General features: G+C 38.9%; 1 protein-coding gene across 4 annotated transcripts in view; it reads right to left on the reverse strand.

Annotated features, from left to right (window-relative positions):
* MYO5A (myosin VA) overlaps nucleotides 1–16,333 on the reverse strand; it is a 201,216-nt gene that overhangs the window by 71,375 nt on the left and 113,508 nt on the right. For all 4 annotated transcript variants that reach the window (XM_082387993.1, XM_082387992.1, XM_082387991.1 and 1 more), the window contains exons 12-18: nucleotides 13,387–13,527; nucleotides 11,260–11,385; nucleotides 9,882–9,965; nucleotides 4,430–4,591; nucleotides 3,130–3,227; nucleotides 712–798; nucleotides 515–623 (exon numbers count right to left, since the gene is read on the reverse strand). In XM_082387993.1, coding sequence (XP_082244119.1) covers nucleotides 515–623; nucleotides 712–798; nucleotides 3,130–3,227; nucleotides 4,430–4,591; nucleotides 9,882–9,965; nucleotides 11,260–11,385; nucleotides 13,387–13,527 — 807 coding nt within the window. The remainder of the gene's footprint in view (nucleotides 1–514; nucleotides 624–711; nucleotides 799–3,129; nucleotides 3,228–4,429; nucleotides 4,592–9,881; nucleotides 9,966–11,259; nucleotides 11,386–13,386; nucleotides 13,528–16,333) is intronic.

The following is a 16,333-nucleotide window of genomic DNA, read 5'->3' on the forward strand; positions in this document are numbered from 1 at the left end:
CATGAAATAGTTCCTCCTTCCCATAGCAGATGTGGCTTTGTCTTCCGTTGATTTCTTGTCTCACTCACTCAGCATTTGACAGACACTAAGGTATATTATACTTATCTTTAAAATGCATTAACTTCCAAGACACACTATGTCACCTGAGGACAAGACTTATTTTTTCTTAATCACACAGCATCTGGCCTGGTGTCTGTCATAAGTAATTTTCAATAAAAATTTAGTACTTGGTAAATTTTTATTGAAAATGATCAAACTCTAAAAAGAATGTGTCTCAAGACTGGGTCCAGGCCTCACCATCCTGTTTCTTGATACTGGACCATCATCTTCACTAGTCCTTCCATCGTAAAGACAGGGAGCCTTGACCTCCAAGACAGTGTGCCTCTCCACCCTTCCACCCCTGAATAACCTGGATTAGTGGTATATGGATCCTCCTAGGACATGCACAGGTTACAATCACAAGGCCTCTGGCAAACATCTGTTCCGATAAAGGTAAGTGAAAAATCTTTCTTACCAGTATCAGTTTCTCTAAAACATTCTTGCATGTTTGTTTTCTCTCACTTAGCACATCTTTTTGCTTCATTAGGACACGGTAGCGGCTGAAAAATTCTTGGTAAGTCCACCTATAAAAAGAAACTCATGTCAGCTTATTTAAAGAAGCAGGAACCTCCCCTTTTAGGATCCCTTATATTTGAAAAATGTCAAGCCCACCGAGAGGGGAAACCTGCTGCGCTGATTCGGATGGTTTCCAGGACACCGCACGCTCTCAGCTGCTGTACCGCCCTCTTCTCATCAAACCTATGTGTAAAAATGGAAATCATTAATACACAAAGAAGCGTGGCTCTAGCCACAAACTACTTTCCTCAGTCCAGAGACTGAATTCTTTTGTAAAGAGCCAAATGGATTAATTAGAAAAAAAAATTCAAAAGTTGGAACGGTGATCAAAATGGAAAACTCCATGTAAGAGAGGGGAGAAGACCATTAGCAGTAAAAATACATACCACAAACTTATAAGAAATGCCATTAAATATATTTAAAAAGCCCAAACTCCTCTGCACTGTGCCATGCTCATTACATGCCTTGGCCTGACTAGCTGTTCTCATAACTCTTTAGTTCACCATACAGAGCTCCCCTGGAATAAAGACTGGCCAGCCCTGGAGATTTCTCTAACAAGAAGAACAAATTAAATATGCCCCATTCAGGTATTTTAAAAAAATTGTTGGTGTTCTAAAAGCTATTCAACTCAGTGTATACATACTAAGCATCAATAGTGTCCATGTCAGTGAAAAATATTTTATATTATATCTTATGTGTATTTCACTCTAGAGAAACGGCACCTTAATGTTAAATTGACACTAAAAGAAGAAGTAGCAAGGCCTGCTTCTTACGGGATGACGATTCCTCTTACTCCCCAATTAAGCCCTGAGTGACCTATCCGAGGCTTCTGCTGTGCTATCTTCTCAAGTGTTTTGTTGGTGATGGGAGATGGGGTTGGCTGACAGAAGGTGATGGCCCCCAGGGCTGTCCAGGAAAGTCGCCCAGGGCGTGGCAGCTTCTTCCAGCGTCTCACTTCCTCCAGAAAGGTCTTCTTGGCAACGAGAAGAATACAACAGTCTTTCAGAAGTGCCCTGCAGTCTAAGGCCGACTCTCCAAGGTCAAGACTGGCATGGGTGTAGGTAAAGGAGCACACACACACTGCGGAGTGGGAGTTATTACAGCCTTTGGTAAGTGTGCCTAATCTCTGACCCACAAATTCCACTTCTAGAAATACATTATTCTAAGGAGATAATCAGGCAAATATACAAAAATGTTTGGCAAAAGATGTTTATCATAGCCATAGGAATAACCCAAATGGCCATCAATAGGGAATAATTTAAAAGAATGGTGGTGGTATGTGTATATAATGGGATATGACGTAGCCATTAAAATGATGATGTGGGGCTTCCCTGGTGGCGCAGTGGTTGAGAATCTGCCTGCCAATGCAGGGGACACGGGTTCGAGCCCTGGTCTGGGAAGATCCCACATGCTGCGGAGCAACTAAGCCCGTGAGCCACAATTACTGAGCCTGCGTGTCTGGAGCCTGTGCTCCGCAACAAGAGAGGCCACGACAGTGAGAGGCCCGCGCACCGCGATGAAGAGTGGCCCCCGCTTGCCGCAACTGGAGAAAGCCCTCGCACAGAAACGAAGACCCAACACAGCCATAAATAAATAAATAATTAATTAATTAAAATGATGATGTGGATTTGTATTTACTAACATGGAAAACACCCATAAGTTGAAAGCAGATACAAAACAACAATTACAGCATGATCCCTTCCATTTTATTAATCTCTCTCTCCTTCTCTTTTTTTTTTCTCTCTCTCTCTCACACACACACACACACACACACATAGCAGGGAAGGAATGATCAAGAAGGATCTATGCCAGTTAATACTTATTATCTCTCTGGGTATAATGAAATGCTCTTTCATTTATTTTTACACTACTTTATATTTCCTGAAAATTGTTTTAAAATGTGCATGCATTACTTTCAAAATTAGAGAAATATTTTCATTTTGGAAAAAACTTCCTCTCACGAATGGTATTTGACATAAGACAAGATGTTTGGTAAAAGTACACATTCTCTGATAGTTTCAACAGTTGAAAAGTAGCAGGGATGATTGTGAGCCTTTGACAAAGCAACCTTATCTCACCCAGCTCGTTTTAACTAAAGCCCAAATTAACCAAAAGGATCTTGAAATGAAGTAAATTGCAAATAGAAAATAGTACTAGAAATGTGTGGTTGATCTCAACTTTTAAAATCGTCAGAAGGCCAACTACTAATTTGTTCTCACATTTTTTTTTTTTTTGGCCACGTCGTGAGGTTTTGTGGGATCTTAGTTCCTTGATCCGACCAAGGATGGAACCAGGGTCCCCGGCAGTGGAAGCGTGGAGTCCTAACCACTGGACCACCAGGGAATTCCGTGTTTTCACATTCTTAAAAGGGAACAAAAACTAAAAAAGTTCTATGAACTAGTTGTTTCCCTCTACAAGACATGAAGATTTACCTAAGTATTTTTTCCCTGCTACTGGTTTGGCAATCCTTATGAGATATGGATACTTTATATTCAGCAGTTGAGAAATACTTACGTGAATGGGAACTTGAAGTCGTTAGGCTTAATACAGCGCACGTAGTGAGGGGTAGTGGCATTCAGGGTCTCCATAAGCAGGTGAAGGGAGTTTCGGAACTGCATGAAAAAGAGCAGAAAGGGGCATCAAGGTTTTGTCAAAGTCAAAGATGACATAAAACAACTGAAAATTTTCTTCGAATGACACTAGTGGAGATGACTTTGCCACCTGTGAACCTGACCAGCCCTCAACAGTGGAGCTGCTAGGGCTTTTGGTTCAAATTTGCTTAAACCCTACCATTTACATGCTCACTCTGCTAAACAGATATTCTCGCTCCTCCCACCACCACCACTGCACACCCCCCCCCCTTTAAAATAGACTTTATTTTCTTAGAGCAGTTTTAGGTTCACAGCAAAATCAAACAGAAGGTACAGAGATGTCCCCCACACCCCCTACCCTGGCACAGGCATGGCCTCCTCCATCATCCACATTCCCCACCACAGTGGTACATGTGTTACAGTTGATGAACCTACTTAGACACATCATTATCACACATCATTATCATCATCACAATAGAGTTCATTCTTCCACCCACCCTTTTAATATAGATTTCTGTAGCTTTCTGTTGTACACTTAAAACTTTGACTAAAAATATAAGCTTGCTTTAAAGATATTAGGGTCATTTAATCATGTACAGTAGGAATTTTGCTGTATGATACTGAAAAAAGTAGCAGATAACTTAAAAGAGTATAGGAAATGAGGGGGGTGGGCGCTGAGGATGGAAGAGTACAGCCAGGGTGGGGTTACCTTTAGGGACATGGGATCAGACCAGGGGCTGTGGACCTGTGCCAGGCCCTGCTTCCTATCTGCTCAGGAAAACAAGCTGACTAGCACTCAGCCTCCTGCCCAAAGCCCCCAGCCCTAGTTCAGGCACTAAGCACGTGTGTCATGTTTCCCACTCCCCATGGTGCATGAAACATCAAAGAAAACAGAGGGCACTGTCCCTGGGCTGAAGGAGCTGTACAAATCCAGAGAGGAAACAGCCAGAGAACAAAACAAAGGCAGCAGTGATTTGTGAGGGAGGATATGTACTAGAAGAATTAAAACGTAGAGAAAATTATTTTGGGAAACGCTTAAGCAGAGTCACGGGTCTATGTTAGGAGGGGAGAAGTATGAGTGCACAGTGTTCTGTGTTCTCACAGTGAAAGCTCCAGCCTCTCCTCACCTGAGGACCCCAACTGGGAGGCTGACAAAGGAAGACCTGAGGCTCCAGCTGAGCCAGAGGGGAAGCAGCACTGCAGCAGCGGCTCCCTGAACTCACCTGGTGCCCCACCGTTTTCTTGTGCTCTTTGGCCGCCTGGCCTGGCCTGCCTTTGGTGGGCTTTGCAGGAGTGCGGGAGAGGGGCGTGCGCCCTGAAGAGGTGGCTGAGCTTGGACTGATGGCCTTCTCATCATCTTGAAATAATTCTGGTAGCATCTTAAACTGAGTCAAAAACAGTAAAAGGAAATCACACTCTAAACCCAAACTCAATTGGAAATCTTCCCAGAAACACTATGATGATTCGCAATCCATAGTGATTCCCTTCCTTAAGTAACCCCTTTCAGAGTCACCTTCCAGAAATAATCAATATCTGTGTTAGGAGCCAAAAATATGAGAGGGAGGTGACATCAATGCTGCAAAAATATAGATGGAAAAATGCAGTAATTCTACAACCTTATTTGGGGGAAAACAAAATCGAAACTACTCCACTGAGACTTGAAATCTTAATCCACAGGAAATGGCCGCTCTAACCATTTTACTGGTTTTAAACGATAATTATTTTATGAGCAAAATACTAATTGAAAGTCTTATTACATCAGTTCCACCAAATGTTTTATCATCATGCTTCATCTGTCTACCCACTAACTCAAATGGTGAGTACCAACTAAAAAATATCACTGAAAATCTCATCAGGAAGGGTGTCATGAACTAGTTCTACAATTTAATAAGATTTTAAAAAATCATGAATTAATAGTAATTTTTAGAAAGTAATGTGGATTATTGGGAAAAAAGGTAAAAGGAAACCCTGCCCATATCCTGTAAGCTTTGCATTTGTTTTCAAAGGATTTATAACTTGACTGCATAATTCCTGCAATCAATTTTGTGTTCTACCAGGTTAACGAAATGAAAGGCTATTAAAAGATCTGGTAGTTAATAAATGGGTGGATAGTATAAGTTAATGTGGTTGGAAGACATTTTATGGAACAAAAGAGACTTCAAACTAATTGACAGTAACATTTTGATATATGTACATATCTTTACAGTAGTGACACAGTCCACATACATAAAATAAATCCTTCTTATAAGTCAAAGTGTAACGGCAACAATCAATTATTTATCTAACAAACTTAGAATATCTCCAGAAGAAATAATTTTAAAAGAGTTCTTTCATTAAAAAACAAAATTAAGTTCATTTGCTATAATGTATCTATCAATTATAAGGGTAATTTAGGATATAATTCATGATGTATATAACAAATTGTTATACATGACATACCAATAATGGTTGCTTGCTGCACAAATGAACGTATCCCTTGCTTTACGGAATACATATAGCTCGGTTAGCTACAAAGCAGGGAGGGGGGTGGGGGTAGGGGAACGTTTTACCATTATCTTGTATCACAAAGGGGAAAAATAAGAGTTCCTAATAGATTTGATTTGAAAACTCAGCACAGAGTTAAGATGTAAGGCTATTCGATAATAGGCCAAGGACTCTAGGATCTATCTACACACTTCTGTCATTCCCAAGTAAATTGCTAGCTCTACATTAGCGCTGCCTACCTAAACTTTGTTTTTCTCTCTTCTGTGTGAAATGGTTAATAGAGCTGGGTTGAAATATCATATTCACCACTAGTGTTACAATTTAACTGAAGTTCTACAATATCTACCAGAAAACTACTCAGTGTTGAGAGTTCAGAACACATACACACATATAGATGCATATATATGTGTCTTCCTCTTCATACAAATTATAAATTTAAAATTCTCTACATTGAGTTTTCATTTAAAAAAAAAAAGAGAACATTTTACATTGTCATATTAGAAACTACAATTTCTTCTTTAGGCAGTGTTCCTGCTTCCTCGTGGACCATTTTTTTCAGACTTCTTTCCTGGTTCTTCCTCAGGTCAGTCTCTAGGAGTTGGAATGCCTTACTCTCTACTATTTTTCACCTACTTGTTCTCCCTAAGCAATCTTATCCAGTCCTATTGCTTTAAATGCCATCTAGTTCTTAAGACTACCAAATTTATATCACTGACTCTGACTTTCCCCCTGACCTGCTGACTTTCATTTACAACTTCCTACATGGCATGTCCACTTGACTATCTAATTGCCATCTCAGGCAAAACATGTCCAAGATAAAACTCTTTTTTTTTTTAAATTGAAGCATAGCTGACCCACAATGTCGTGCTAATTTCCACTGAATGGCAAAGCGACTCAGTTATACATATACATATTCTTTTTTTTCATACTCTTTTCCATTATGGTTTATCAAAGGATATTGAATATAGCTCCCTGTGCTATATAGAGCGGGACCCGTTGTCTATCCATTCTACATATAGTAGCTTACATCTGCTAATTCCAACCTCCCACTCCATCCCTCCCCCAACCCCCTCCCCCTTGGCAGCCATAAGTCTGTTCTCCATATCTATGAGTCCAAGACAGAACTCTTGATCCTTTCTCTTGAAGCCTGATCTTTTACAAGTCTTCACCTCAGTAAGTGGCACCATTATCCATCCAGCATCTCAGGCCCAAAACATAGAAGTTATCTTCAATTTCTCTCCTTCTCTTACTCTCCATAGTCAAACCATCAACAAGACCAGTCAACTCTACCCACAAATCATAAGCCATTTCCACTGCTATAATCTCAGTATCTCAGTCCACTATCTGTCCCCTAGATTACTACCCCCCTATCCACAGCCCCCCCACCATATCTCCACAGTAGCATATCATTCCCCATATGAAAACTGTTCAGACTTTCCACAGGAACAGGAATAAAATCCATACTCTTTACCACACTTCCCTCCAGAAAGTGGCCCCTGTCTACCCATCCTATACATCCTACTCACCTACCATGCTCCAGTCATACTGGCCTTCTTTATGGACCTCAAACACAACCATCTTATACAGTCTCAGCACTCCTCACTTACTCTTCCACTGACACAGTTGTCTCCTATTATTCAGGGTACAGCCCAAATGTCACATCCTCAGAGAGGCCTTTCCTGACCACTGTGTCTAGTGGAGCACCTTACCTCTGCCCAAGCTTAGTCACTCTCTAGCTTGGTGCCCTGTTTTACTTTCTTTATAGCACTTACCACTTTATGATATGATATCATCTAAATATTTGGTTAAGTGGTTATTACCTAACTCCTCTGCCTATCTCATTTACCTGTTTACCTTGCTAAATTCCCAATTTTCTTAAATCATTCATTGAAAAATTTAGCCATTCCCCACTGACTGAGGATGCCAACTTCATTTGAAGAGAGAAAGGCAGATAAACAGAAAGTCAAATATGTAAGTAGGTAGATATGCCTGGACATTCCATCTTGTTTCTTTGATCTGTCTATGCTTAAGACAGGGCTCTGAATTGCTTAAGACTGAACTTATATGTCTACGAAAGAGTGTTAAAGAAGACAGAAGAATCCAAGTAACTGCTTCATAAAGATGTGGGAAATCATCTCAGTAACAACAACAACAACATTATTCACTAAGAGCTTTTTATACATGAAGCACTGCTCTAAGAGCTTAATAAAACCTATTTAATCCTCATAACAACCTCTGAAAGTAGATACTATCATGATTCTGTTTTACAGATGAGAGATTTGAGGCATAAACTCAGTAGATGAACTGTGCTTCCCTTCATCAATTAGCAACATGGAAAGTAGGGGATATAACTCTTTTTAATGACATTTAGTAGAGTTGCAATTTAGTAGTATTTCATCGAGCTGCAATTTACTTATGTGCTTCCTGTTATTTGATGTAGCAACAGATTTCTTTACGGTGGGAAAACATGAATTAAGACACCTTCTGTTAAGTTTTTTAATACCTTAATTCCTTTTCAAGTGGCTAGAAGCTGCAAAATTAAAGAAAAAAAAAAAGACAATACACATACACACAAACAGAACCCCACACTTTATTACCACAAAAATAATTCTGTTGAAAACACGTAACACAAATACTGATCTTCTAAAGTTAGTACTTCCAAGAGAACAAATCAACACTAGGCTACACTTGCTTCCTATCAGGTGCAGAAAAATTAAAACATGAAGTTCATACCCTTGGGTTGGGTTTCTGCTGACTGGGAGCAGTGTTGGCCTTTAAGCTTTGTAAATCTCACACCACCTCCACCCAACTGCAACAGTGCCATATAGACTGGCAGTTACTCCAAATGATTCCTCAGAATGCATAGCTACTTTCTGGAAATTAAGGAGCCACTAGCCAGTCAGAAAAGTTAGGTCAGAAAAACGACGCAAAAGATTATGGGTGCGTGGGGAATGAGAACCTGTGAATGCTCTGTGTAAGCTAAATTATTGAGAGTAGTAACACTAGAATTCCAGGGTTTTCATCAGTATTCATAAACTAAAATGATTTATAATCTTTAACTGAATAATACTCAGGGATTGGCACTGTGAGAGAATTTTCTCTTATACATCACTCCTATAAGGTATAAAGCGTTAATGTCCAGGGCTTAAGAGGATAAGTGAAAAAATGATTTTTTCTACAGACACTTAAGACTATAGACTCATTATTTTCTGAGGGTTAAAACTGGAATTTGGTCCTTACATGATCTTTCTATTATCAAAATAATTGAAAGTAAAAGTTTTTATTCCAAAAACAAGAGTCAAAATGTTCATATAACATTCCATTGAAGTTAAAAGGATTTTCTTAGAATAAACCAGAAAAACAAAAAGTGCCGGTCAGAAATCCAGAATAATTCACACGAATATTTTTAGTCTTTCACTGAATATTTGAATATTTACTTTGTTAAATTAAGTAACCAGCTTTCTGGTTTGCTCCCTATAGGATGAAAGTGAGCCGTGCTCCACTCCCCATACTCTCCTGAAGAGAGTCAAAGGGTGGAGGTTGGGATCAACCTCAGAGAGCCATCATACTTCTTTGTAATCTGGAATATTCTTCTCCCACTAGAAAGCAGTGTTTCTGGTATCTATGCCTAAGAAGAATAATTTCAAAGTGCTTTGGACCACACCTGAAATTGCACTCAACGATCCAGAGGTCAATCTTTATTTGGATGGAATGCTTAAGGCCATGTCTCTAGTGCATCCCTTCAAAATGACACAGCCAAAAACAACAACAACAACAAAACGTTTTCTCTCATGGTCTCTCACAAAGGCACAAGAGAGCCTAGAACTGCTGTGGAGGCAAAAATTTCACATAAAACACCACTGCATAGTGGTTAAGAGTGCAGACTCTGAGCTCAACAGCCTGTGTTTTATCAATAATTTGGCTTGAAAACTTATACCTATGAAGTTTCTGTGCCTCAGTTCCCTCATCTGTAAAATGGGAGTAATGATAATATCACCTCATCATAGGATTAGGTGGATTAACACTCGTAAGGCATTTAAAACAGGACCTGACACATGTATTGATAAATAAAAAACTAACAGTAAAGCTGATTTTGTTAGAACAATTATTATTATTGTTAAAAAGCTAATGCTTAAGTAAGAAACATTTTAATGAATATATCCTGATTGGAGAAAGACTATACATGGTTACCTTGCTTGATTTAAGAACTTTAATTTGTTCTTCAAAAACAGTGTCTTTATTCTTTTCCAGAAAGCCTTCACACTGGTATTCCACCTGAAAACACATGGGAAAATCTCCTTAGCTAATAAAACTTTTGAATAGATATGACTGTCATCAACAACAAAAATATTTATTAGGCTCAGGCTATGTGATGGGTTCTCAGTGAAGTGTTATCATTAGTTTTATTCTAAGAAACTAGTACCATTCTTGGTAAGAAGCATGTTAACTCTAGAGTAAAACTCCCCAAATATTGTTTTTCCTAGGGAAGAGTGGCAGTGCTGATTAACTGTGATCTAAAAGATCATCCCAGTTCATGGGTAAGCAGACTCAGAAGAAGCTGTTCTCTTCTCTCATGCAGCCGAAGAGAGCTCCTCCAAGGCTGACCCACTGTATTTCCTTCAAACCTAGCTCACCCTCCCGCAGGGGTAAGTCTCCTCTGGGAGAGAAGAGATGAAAGCGGGAGAGAGGGTCAGAAGAACAAATGGCTGTCTGGCAGAAAGCTGAAGCGGCGACGATGGATGTAGATGGAGGCTGGGTAAACACTGTATGATCCGGTAAGTAGAACTACATGAGAATGGACTCTCCCTGCTTCTAGAAGACTTCAGCCATCTACCACTCAGGGTCCCCAGCTTGTACCACAAAGCCCTTAGGCGGCCCTGAAGCCATTCCAAGGTCTCCAGCTAGGAGCAGGATAGACTCGGAAAACCCTCAGTTCCTAAAGGGGACCATGGGAAGTTTACCAGAAGGCTACCCCACAACCTCCTGGAAATATAAACTAGTGTCATAGCTCCAGATTTTCTGAGTAGACTACAGAACCTGTGAAGCAGCAAGTCTGCATGCCTCATTAGTAGGGACCCACTGAATCAATCACAGAGGGTGACACACGTCCACAATTTCTATTCTGAAACCCTTGGGTTTCAGAACCCAGAATCTTTTAGCAGAATCTGAGGCAGCAATCTGTAATCAAACATATTAACATTTCTACATTGAAATATATAAATATCCAGCCTAACTGGGATAAATAAAGACTATAAATAACCTCATGTTAGTTCAGGTCAAAAATCAGGCTTAGCCACTAAATGAATTATGAAAAGACATGGATTTCAGAGTTTCTTGGATTTCAGAATTATAGATAGAGGACTGTAAACATGTATTTATTTCCTAATATAATTCCATTTAGGTTAAAGAAAGAGAAAACCAATAAGCCAACATTTAAGCTTACTTTTCCTAACCGGAGCTAAAGAATGCAAGCTCAGCAAAGAAAAAAATGCTATCTATTGACTATTGATTTTTTTTCCTCTTTGAACTTAAGTATTCAAAAAGAAAAGAGACAATAAAACTTCCTTACTTTGTCAGCAAAATGCTGGATGATGAAAGCTTTGTTTGATAGACGGGGCTTCTCAAAGAGCGCACATTTGTTCAAATGTGTGTTGTACAATTTTTGGGCCCAAGTGTCATCTGTGCCTTTAGGCATCTACATTCAGGGGAAAAAAAAAGAAAGAAAACAAGGTGAATATTGTTATGAGACGCTTCTGATGCATCAACCAAGAGACCATGTTTTGGCTTTCCTAACAACTTTTACATCCAGTTTAGGAACTCATTCCTTTCACATTTCTCTCTTAGAGGCCCCAAACCAATGACTAATGAAAAGCAATGACTGAGACCTTCAGCAACTCAACCTGCCTATACCAGAGGTCATCAAATAAATATTCGATATGCTTTTAAAGCAACAAAAGCCTCACAAATGAAATATCATGACTATCATATATGTTTAAAAATTTGTTAAATAAAAATAACATTTGCACACAGTGGACCATTTATATAATTCAGAAAGGTATAAAATAGAGAATAGTCTCCTCTCACCATTTCCACCAACTTCTTTATCTTTCTGTCTTGAAAGGCATGGACACAATTAGGATCATTCTATAAACTCCTTGCATTTTTTTTTCTTCTTAACAATAGCATTCTTGTATTTATGGCCACTAGGTTGTTACTGATTTTTTGTTATTATGAAAACTGCCACAACGGCTCCTTTTACACAAAAACCTTGGATACTTTTGTAAGTATATTCATAGGGTAAAGTCTCAGCAGTTCCACAGATGGGTCAAAAGGTATGTGTATTTAAAATCTTCACAAATATTGTCAAATTTCCTCAAAAATATGTTGTACTAACTCATGCCCTTCATCAAGAGTATATATGCAATAAATATCAATCTGGGGGACTTCCCTGGGGGTCCAGTGGTTGAGACTTTGCCTTCCAATGTAGGGGGTGTGGGTTCGATCCCTGGTTGGGGAGCTAAGATCCCACATGCCTTGTGGCCAAAAAACCAAAACATAAAACAGAAGCATTACTGTAACAAATTAAATAAAGACTTTAAAAATGGTCCACATCAAAAAAATCGTTAAAAAAATATCAATTTGGTATTATCAAATTTAAACCCATTTGATAGGTAAAAAGCAGTATCCCATTTTTGTTTTGATTTACATTTTATTTAATTTCAAGTGAGGCTGAGCACCTTTACATGCATTCTTTTTGTTTACTGAAGTATAGTTGACGTATAATACTATATTAGTTTCAGTACAATATAGTGATTCAATATTCTTATAGATTATACTCCATGTGAAGTTATTATAAAATATTGGCTATATTCCCTGTGCTGTACGTAACATCCTTGTTATCTCGTTTATCTTATAGCTAGTAGGTTGTTCCTCTTAATCCCGCCTTCACCTACCTTGCCCTTCCCCCTAACCATCTTCGCAATGGTAACCACTAGTTTGTTCTCTAGTATCTGTGAGGCTCTTTTTGTTTTGTTACATTCGTTTGTTTTATTTTTTAGATTCTACGTATACGTGAAAAGGTACAGTATTTGTCTTTGCATTCTTAATGTTGCAGGAAATCTGGATGCTTAGGAGGATCAACCTGCATTAAGTTGTAATTTATGGCATAAAAGTTAAAGAGCAACTAAGAGAAAGGATAGGTTATTTGTCTAGGATAACTCAGTTAGCAGTCAAGCTGGGGATCTGATATGTTTTCCACATGCTGCATCTTCAAATATTAAAGCTAAAACTCCCTCTCTACCATATATATCAGTACTAAAGAACAACTAGTTAATTTTAAAATTATGGATATTTAGAACTGTTATTCAAAATGCCTTTTGTACAATTTCTTGCATTTCTTTAACTATATCATACCACTGAACAAAAAGTACCAAATATAATCATATCAATAACAAAAGTGGCTAAAATTGGTAGTAGCTGTATCTAATGCCAATGAGAAGGGAGATTCTCCTAGTTTCAAATGTATTTTGAACTCTTTGGGTCTAGTGACCCTTCAGAATGCAAGTTAGGGTGACCTCCATTTGTTGCCACCATGGCACCTCAAGGTATACTAGTGAGTCTCTGCTTAAACCCATTTACCATTTGACCTTGATGTATCAATTTTCATATACTAAGTACATCAGAAAATCATACTTACCCTGCATTCCTCATCCAGCAAATCTAGAATGCCCAGTTTAGATTCTATAAGATTAATGCAAGGCTGATTATCATAAAAATCTATGAGTGTCCATGGAATTTGTTCTTTCATATATTCCTCTTGTTCTAATTTGAAGACATGCTGAAATGAAAAAGAAAAAAACTGGCATTACTGCATCATTGTCATAAATAATGTTAGTCAAGAAACATTTATAAAAGGATACCAACATAATCTGAGATAGTCAATGGCTTCTAGCAACAATCTTGGAGAAACATGATTTACATGCAGAGAACAAAATAAGAAAGCAAATATAAACCACAGACAGTAAAACCTCAGCAATATAGGATTTTCGGCAAACAAGAAAATCTAAGTACGTGAATACTTAAATAGCTGATAAATATGGCAGTCTTTTTTGATTTTTTGATATATGTCCCAAACTGCACTATATAATTTTTGGTCCCTTAAATTATTGCACAGTGTTGCTGACCACATGGGCACAGAAATGCCTTAGCTGGCCTTGAACAACTATGCAGAGAGGATGCCCTCCAGACTACTGAAACATTCTGGGTGATGCTTACAGCACAACAAAGTAATTCTCTTAAGAGACTGTGGTGTTGGAAGTTCATGTGCCTCAGAATTAGACTAACAGTTGGTCTTTTGTGTCTGCCTTGATTATCCTCCACAGTCAGGGAATCTACGGCTCACTTTTCTGGCTTCTACATCCAAATCTGCGAGCAGCTGCAACCACTGTGACTCCATTGCTATTTCTGCTACATGCTTCTCATCTCCACTGAGAAGCAATGGCTGAAGCATTTAGCAGAAATATGTATTGACTGCCTATCCTATGCCAGTCACTGCCTACCATTAGCAAAATAGACATGGGCTCTGCCCTCATGGACTTCGAAGACTAGTGGGAGAAACAGAAATCAAGTAATCACAAGAAATATAATTACAAACTGTAATAATGTTCCAGAGGAAAATAATGGCGAGCTATGAGAGCAGGAGTCCTTATCCAGTTTGGATACAGGGTGGCAAGGGAAGGCTTCCTTGAGGAAGGGCTGTGTGATCTGAGTTCTTCAGTGAAAGGTAAGTTAAGTTGGTCCAGGAGGGAAGGGCAATCCAACCACTGCTGCAGCTCCTGCTTCAAGCTGCACAGCCAATGAAGCCAACCCATAAATTCTAGTCTCTACAGATGCTAATGACCTCTACTCATTTGTTCTTGGAGGGTTCTACTTTCTTTCTTGCCTCCTTTGTCACCTTGGTTCATCTCACACATCTTGCAACTTTTCTGGGAAGATAAGCCGTCTGTGGCTATTACCAGACAACATATATTTCCTAGAACCCAAAACCCCATGAAACTTAGGGGTTACCAAGATTTCTGATGCTTTACTCTCCTCACGCACCTGGAACTTTTCCACTTTATTCTACACTTATTATAATGCTGCTCTTGGCTCATTTACAGCATTTATAGTCTAACCAGCTGCAAAAGCTTGTTAAAAAAAACAACAACCAAACCTGTCATCCATATGAATATTTATGTCATGTTAATTAGAAAGCAAATTTCTTCTGTTCTTTTGATTAATGAGAAGGCAAATAGGGCACCATGTGTCAGCAAGATGCCCTGTCTGATGGTACCAATAATTTCTAAAACAATGAGCCCTATCTTTTTTTTAATTCATTAATTTACATGCAGTGCAGTTTCCACACTGACAACAAAAACACTGCTCCAAACTTCAGAGCCTGTTTCTCATACAAGTCTCTATGTTTAGTTTGGCAAAATCCATGGGGCCTCAAAAATTTTCGATTCTCAATTGCCAAAATGACAAGTGGGCATGAGGTTCAATATGGCAAGAGATCCTTGGTGGATAAGGTAATGCCTCCAAGCACTAAACCTGCCAATCACCATGTTTCTCCTGCCCACTGCCCTACCCACAGCCCCTGCTGAGGGAGCAGCCCTAAGCACCAAATTCTTTACTGTGAGACCCCATGCTCCTAGTCACAGCTAGTCAAGTGCCAGAGATCTCTGATGAACGAATGAACTGGGTTAATCAAATTCTCTTTCTCAGGTATAAGAACTAGGAAAGAGGCAATTAACAGTGGAAGCTGATGCTGAAAGAAGTCAAGATGAATGAGAGTTAAACAAGTTAAGAGGATGGGAGCATTCCAACCATTGCTTGGTTCACAGGAAGTGTGAGGTGAGTGAGGAAGCAGAAACCTTGACAAAATATATACGGAACAGAAGAAAAATATATGCCATCTGATAAGAGGGATTGGAGCAGTTGTGCAGAGAGAGGCTAAGATGCAGTGTGTGTGTGTGTGTGTGTGTGTGAGAGAGAGAGAGAGGAGAAACAGATGGATAGAGACAGAAAGAGGGAAAGAGAAAGGAGAGAGTCAGAAACACACATGCGGAGACATGAGGTCCTTGAGAAATAAACAAATTAGCCAGTGCTTAATAAGGCTGGCACTGGTCCCTTATACTTCCAGTCACCTTGTGCCAAAATATACTGGGAAAGAACAGAAGGCTGTGCCATTGATTAAAATATTAAGAAACTCAGGAAAACCCTGAGAAAAAATAAAGCTCAATTTAGTCTCTGATAGGTTTTTATTAATGTCCCTTATGCAGAGATGCAAAATACACCAGTCATATTCTTGTAGAAACAGTCATAAGCCTAAGATTTTAAGATCACCTCTACATTATTTCACTATACTAAGTAGCTTAATTTGTTAAATAAAGGTGGTCCAAATTTTTATCAAAGCACATGCAATATTTTTTGAAAATCAAATCGTTTAAAGGTTTTATGATGACAAGCAACAATCCCTTGTCCTATCCCTCCCCAACCCCAGTCTCATTCCCTGGAAGTGACCATTTTTAACTCCCTCAGCTATTTCTTCTGATATTTACCTCTAAAGAATATGCTTACCAGCTTTTTTTTTTAATTTATTCATT

The sequence above is a fragment of the Balaenoptera borealis genome (assembly GCF_965194805.1).
Source record: "Balaenoptera borealis genome assembly, chromosome: 3".
Classification (NCBI taxonomy): Eukaryota; Metazoa; Chordata; class Mammalia; order Artiodactyla; family Balaenopteridae; genus Balaenoptera; species Balaenoptera borealis.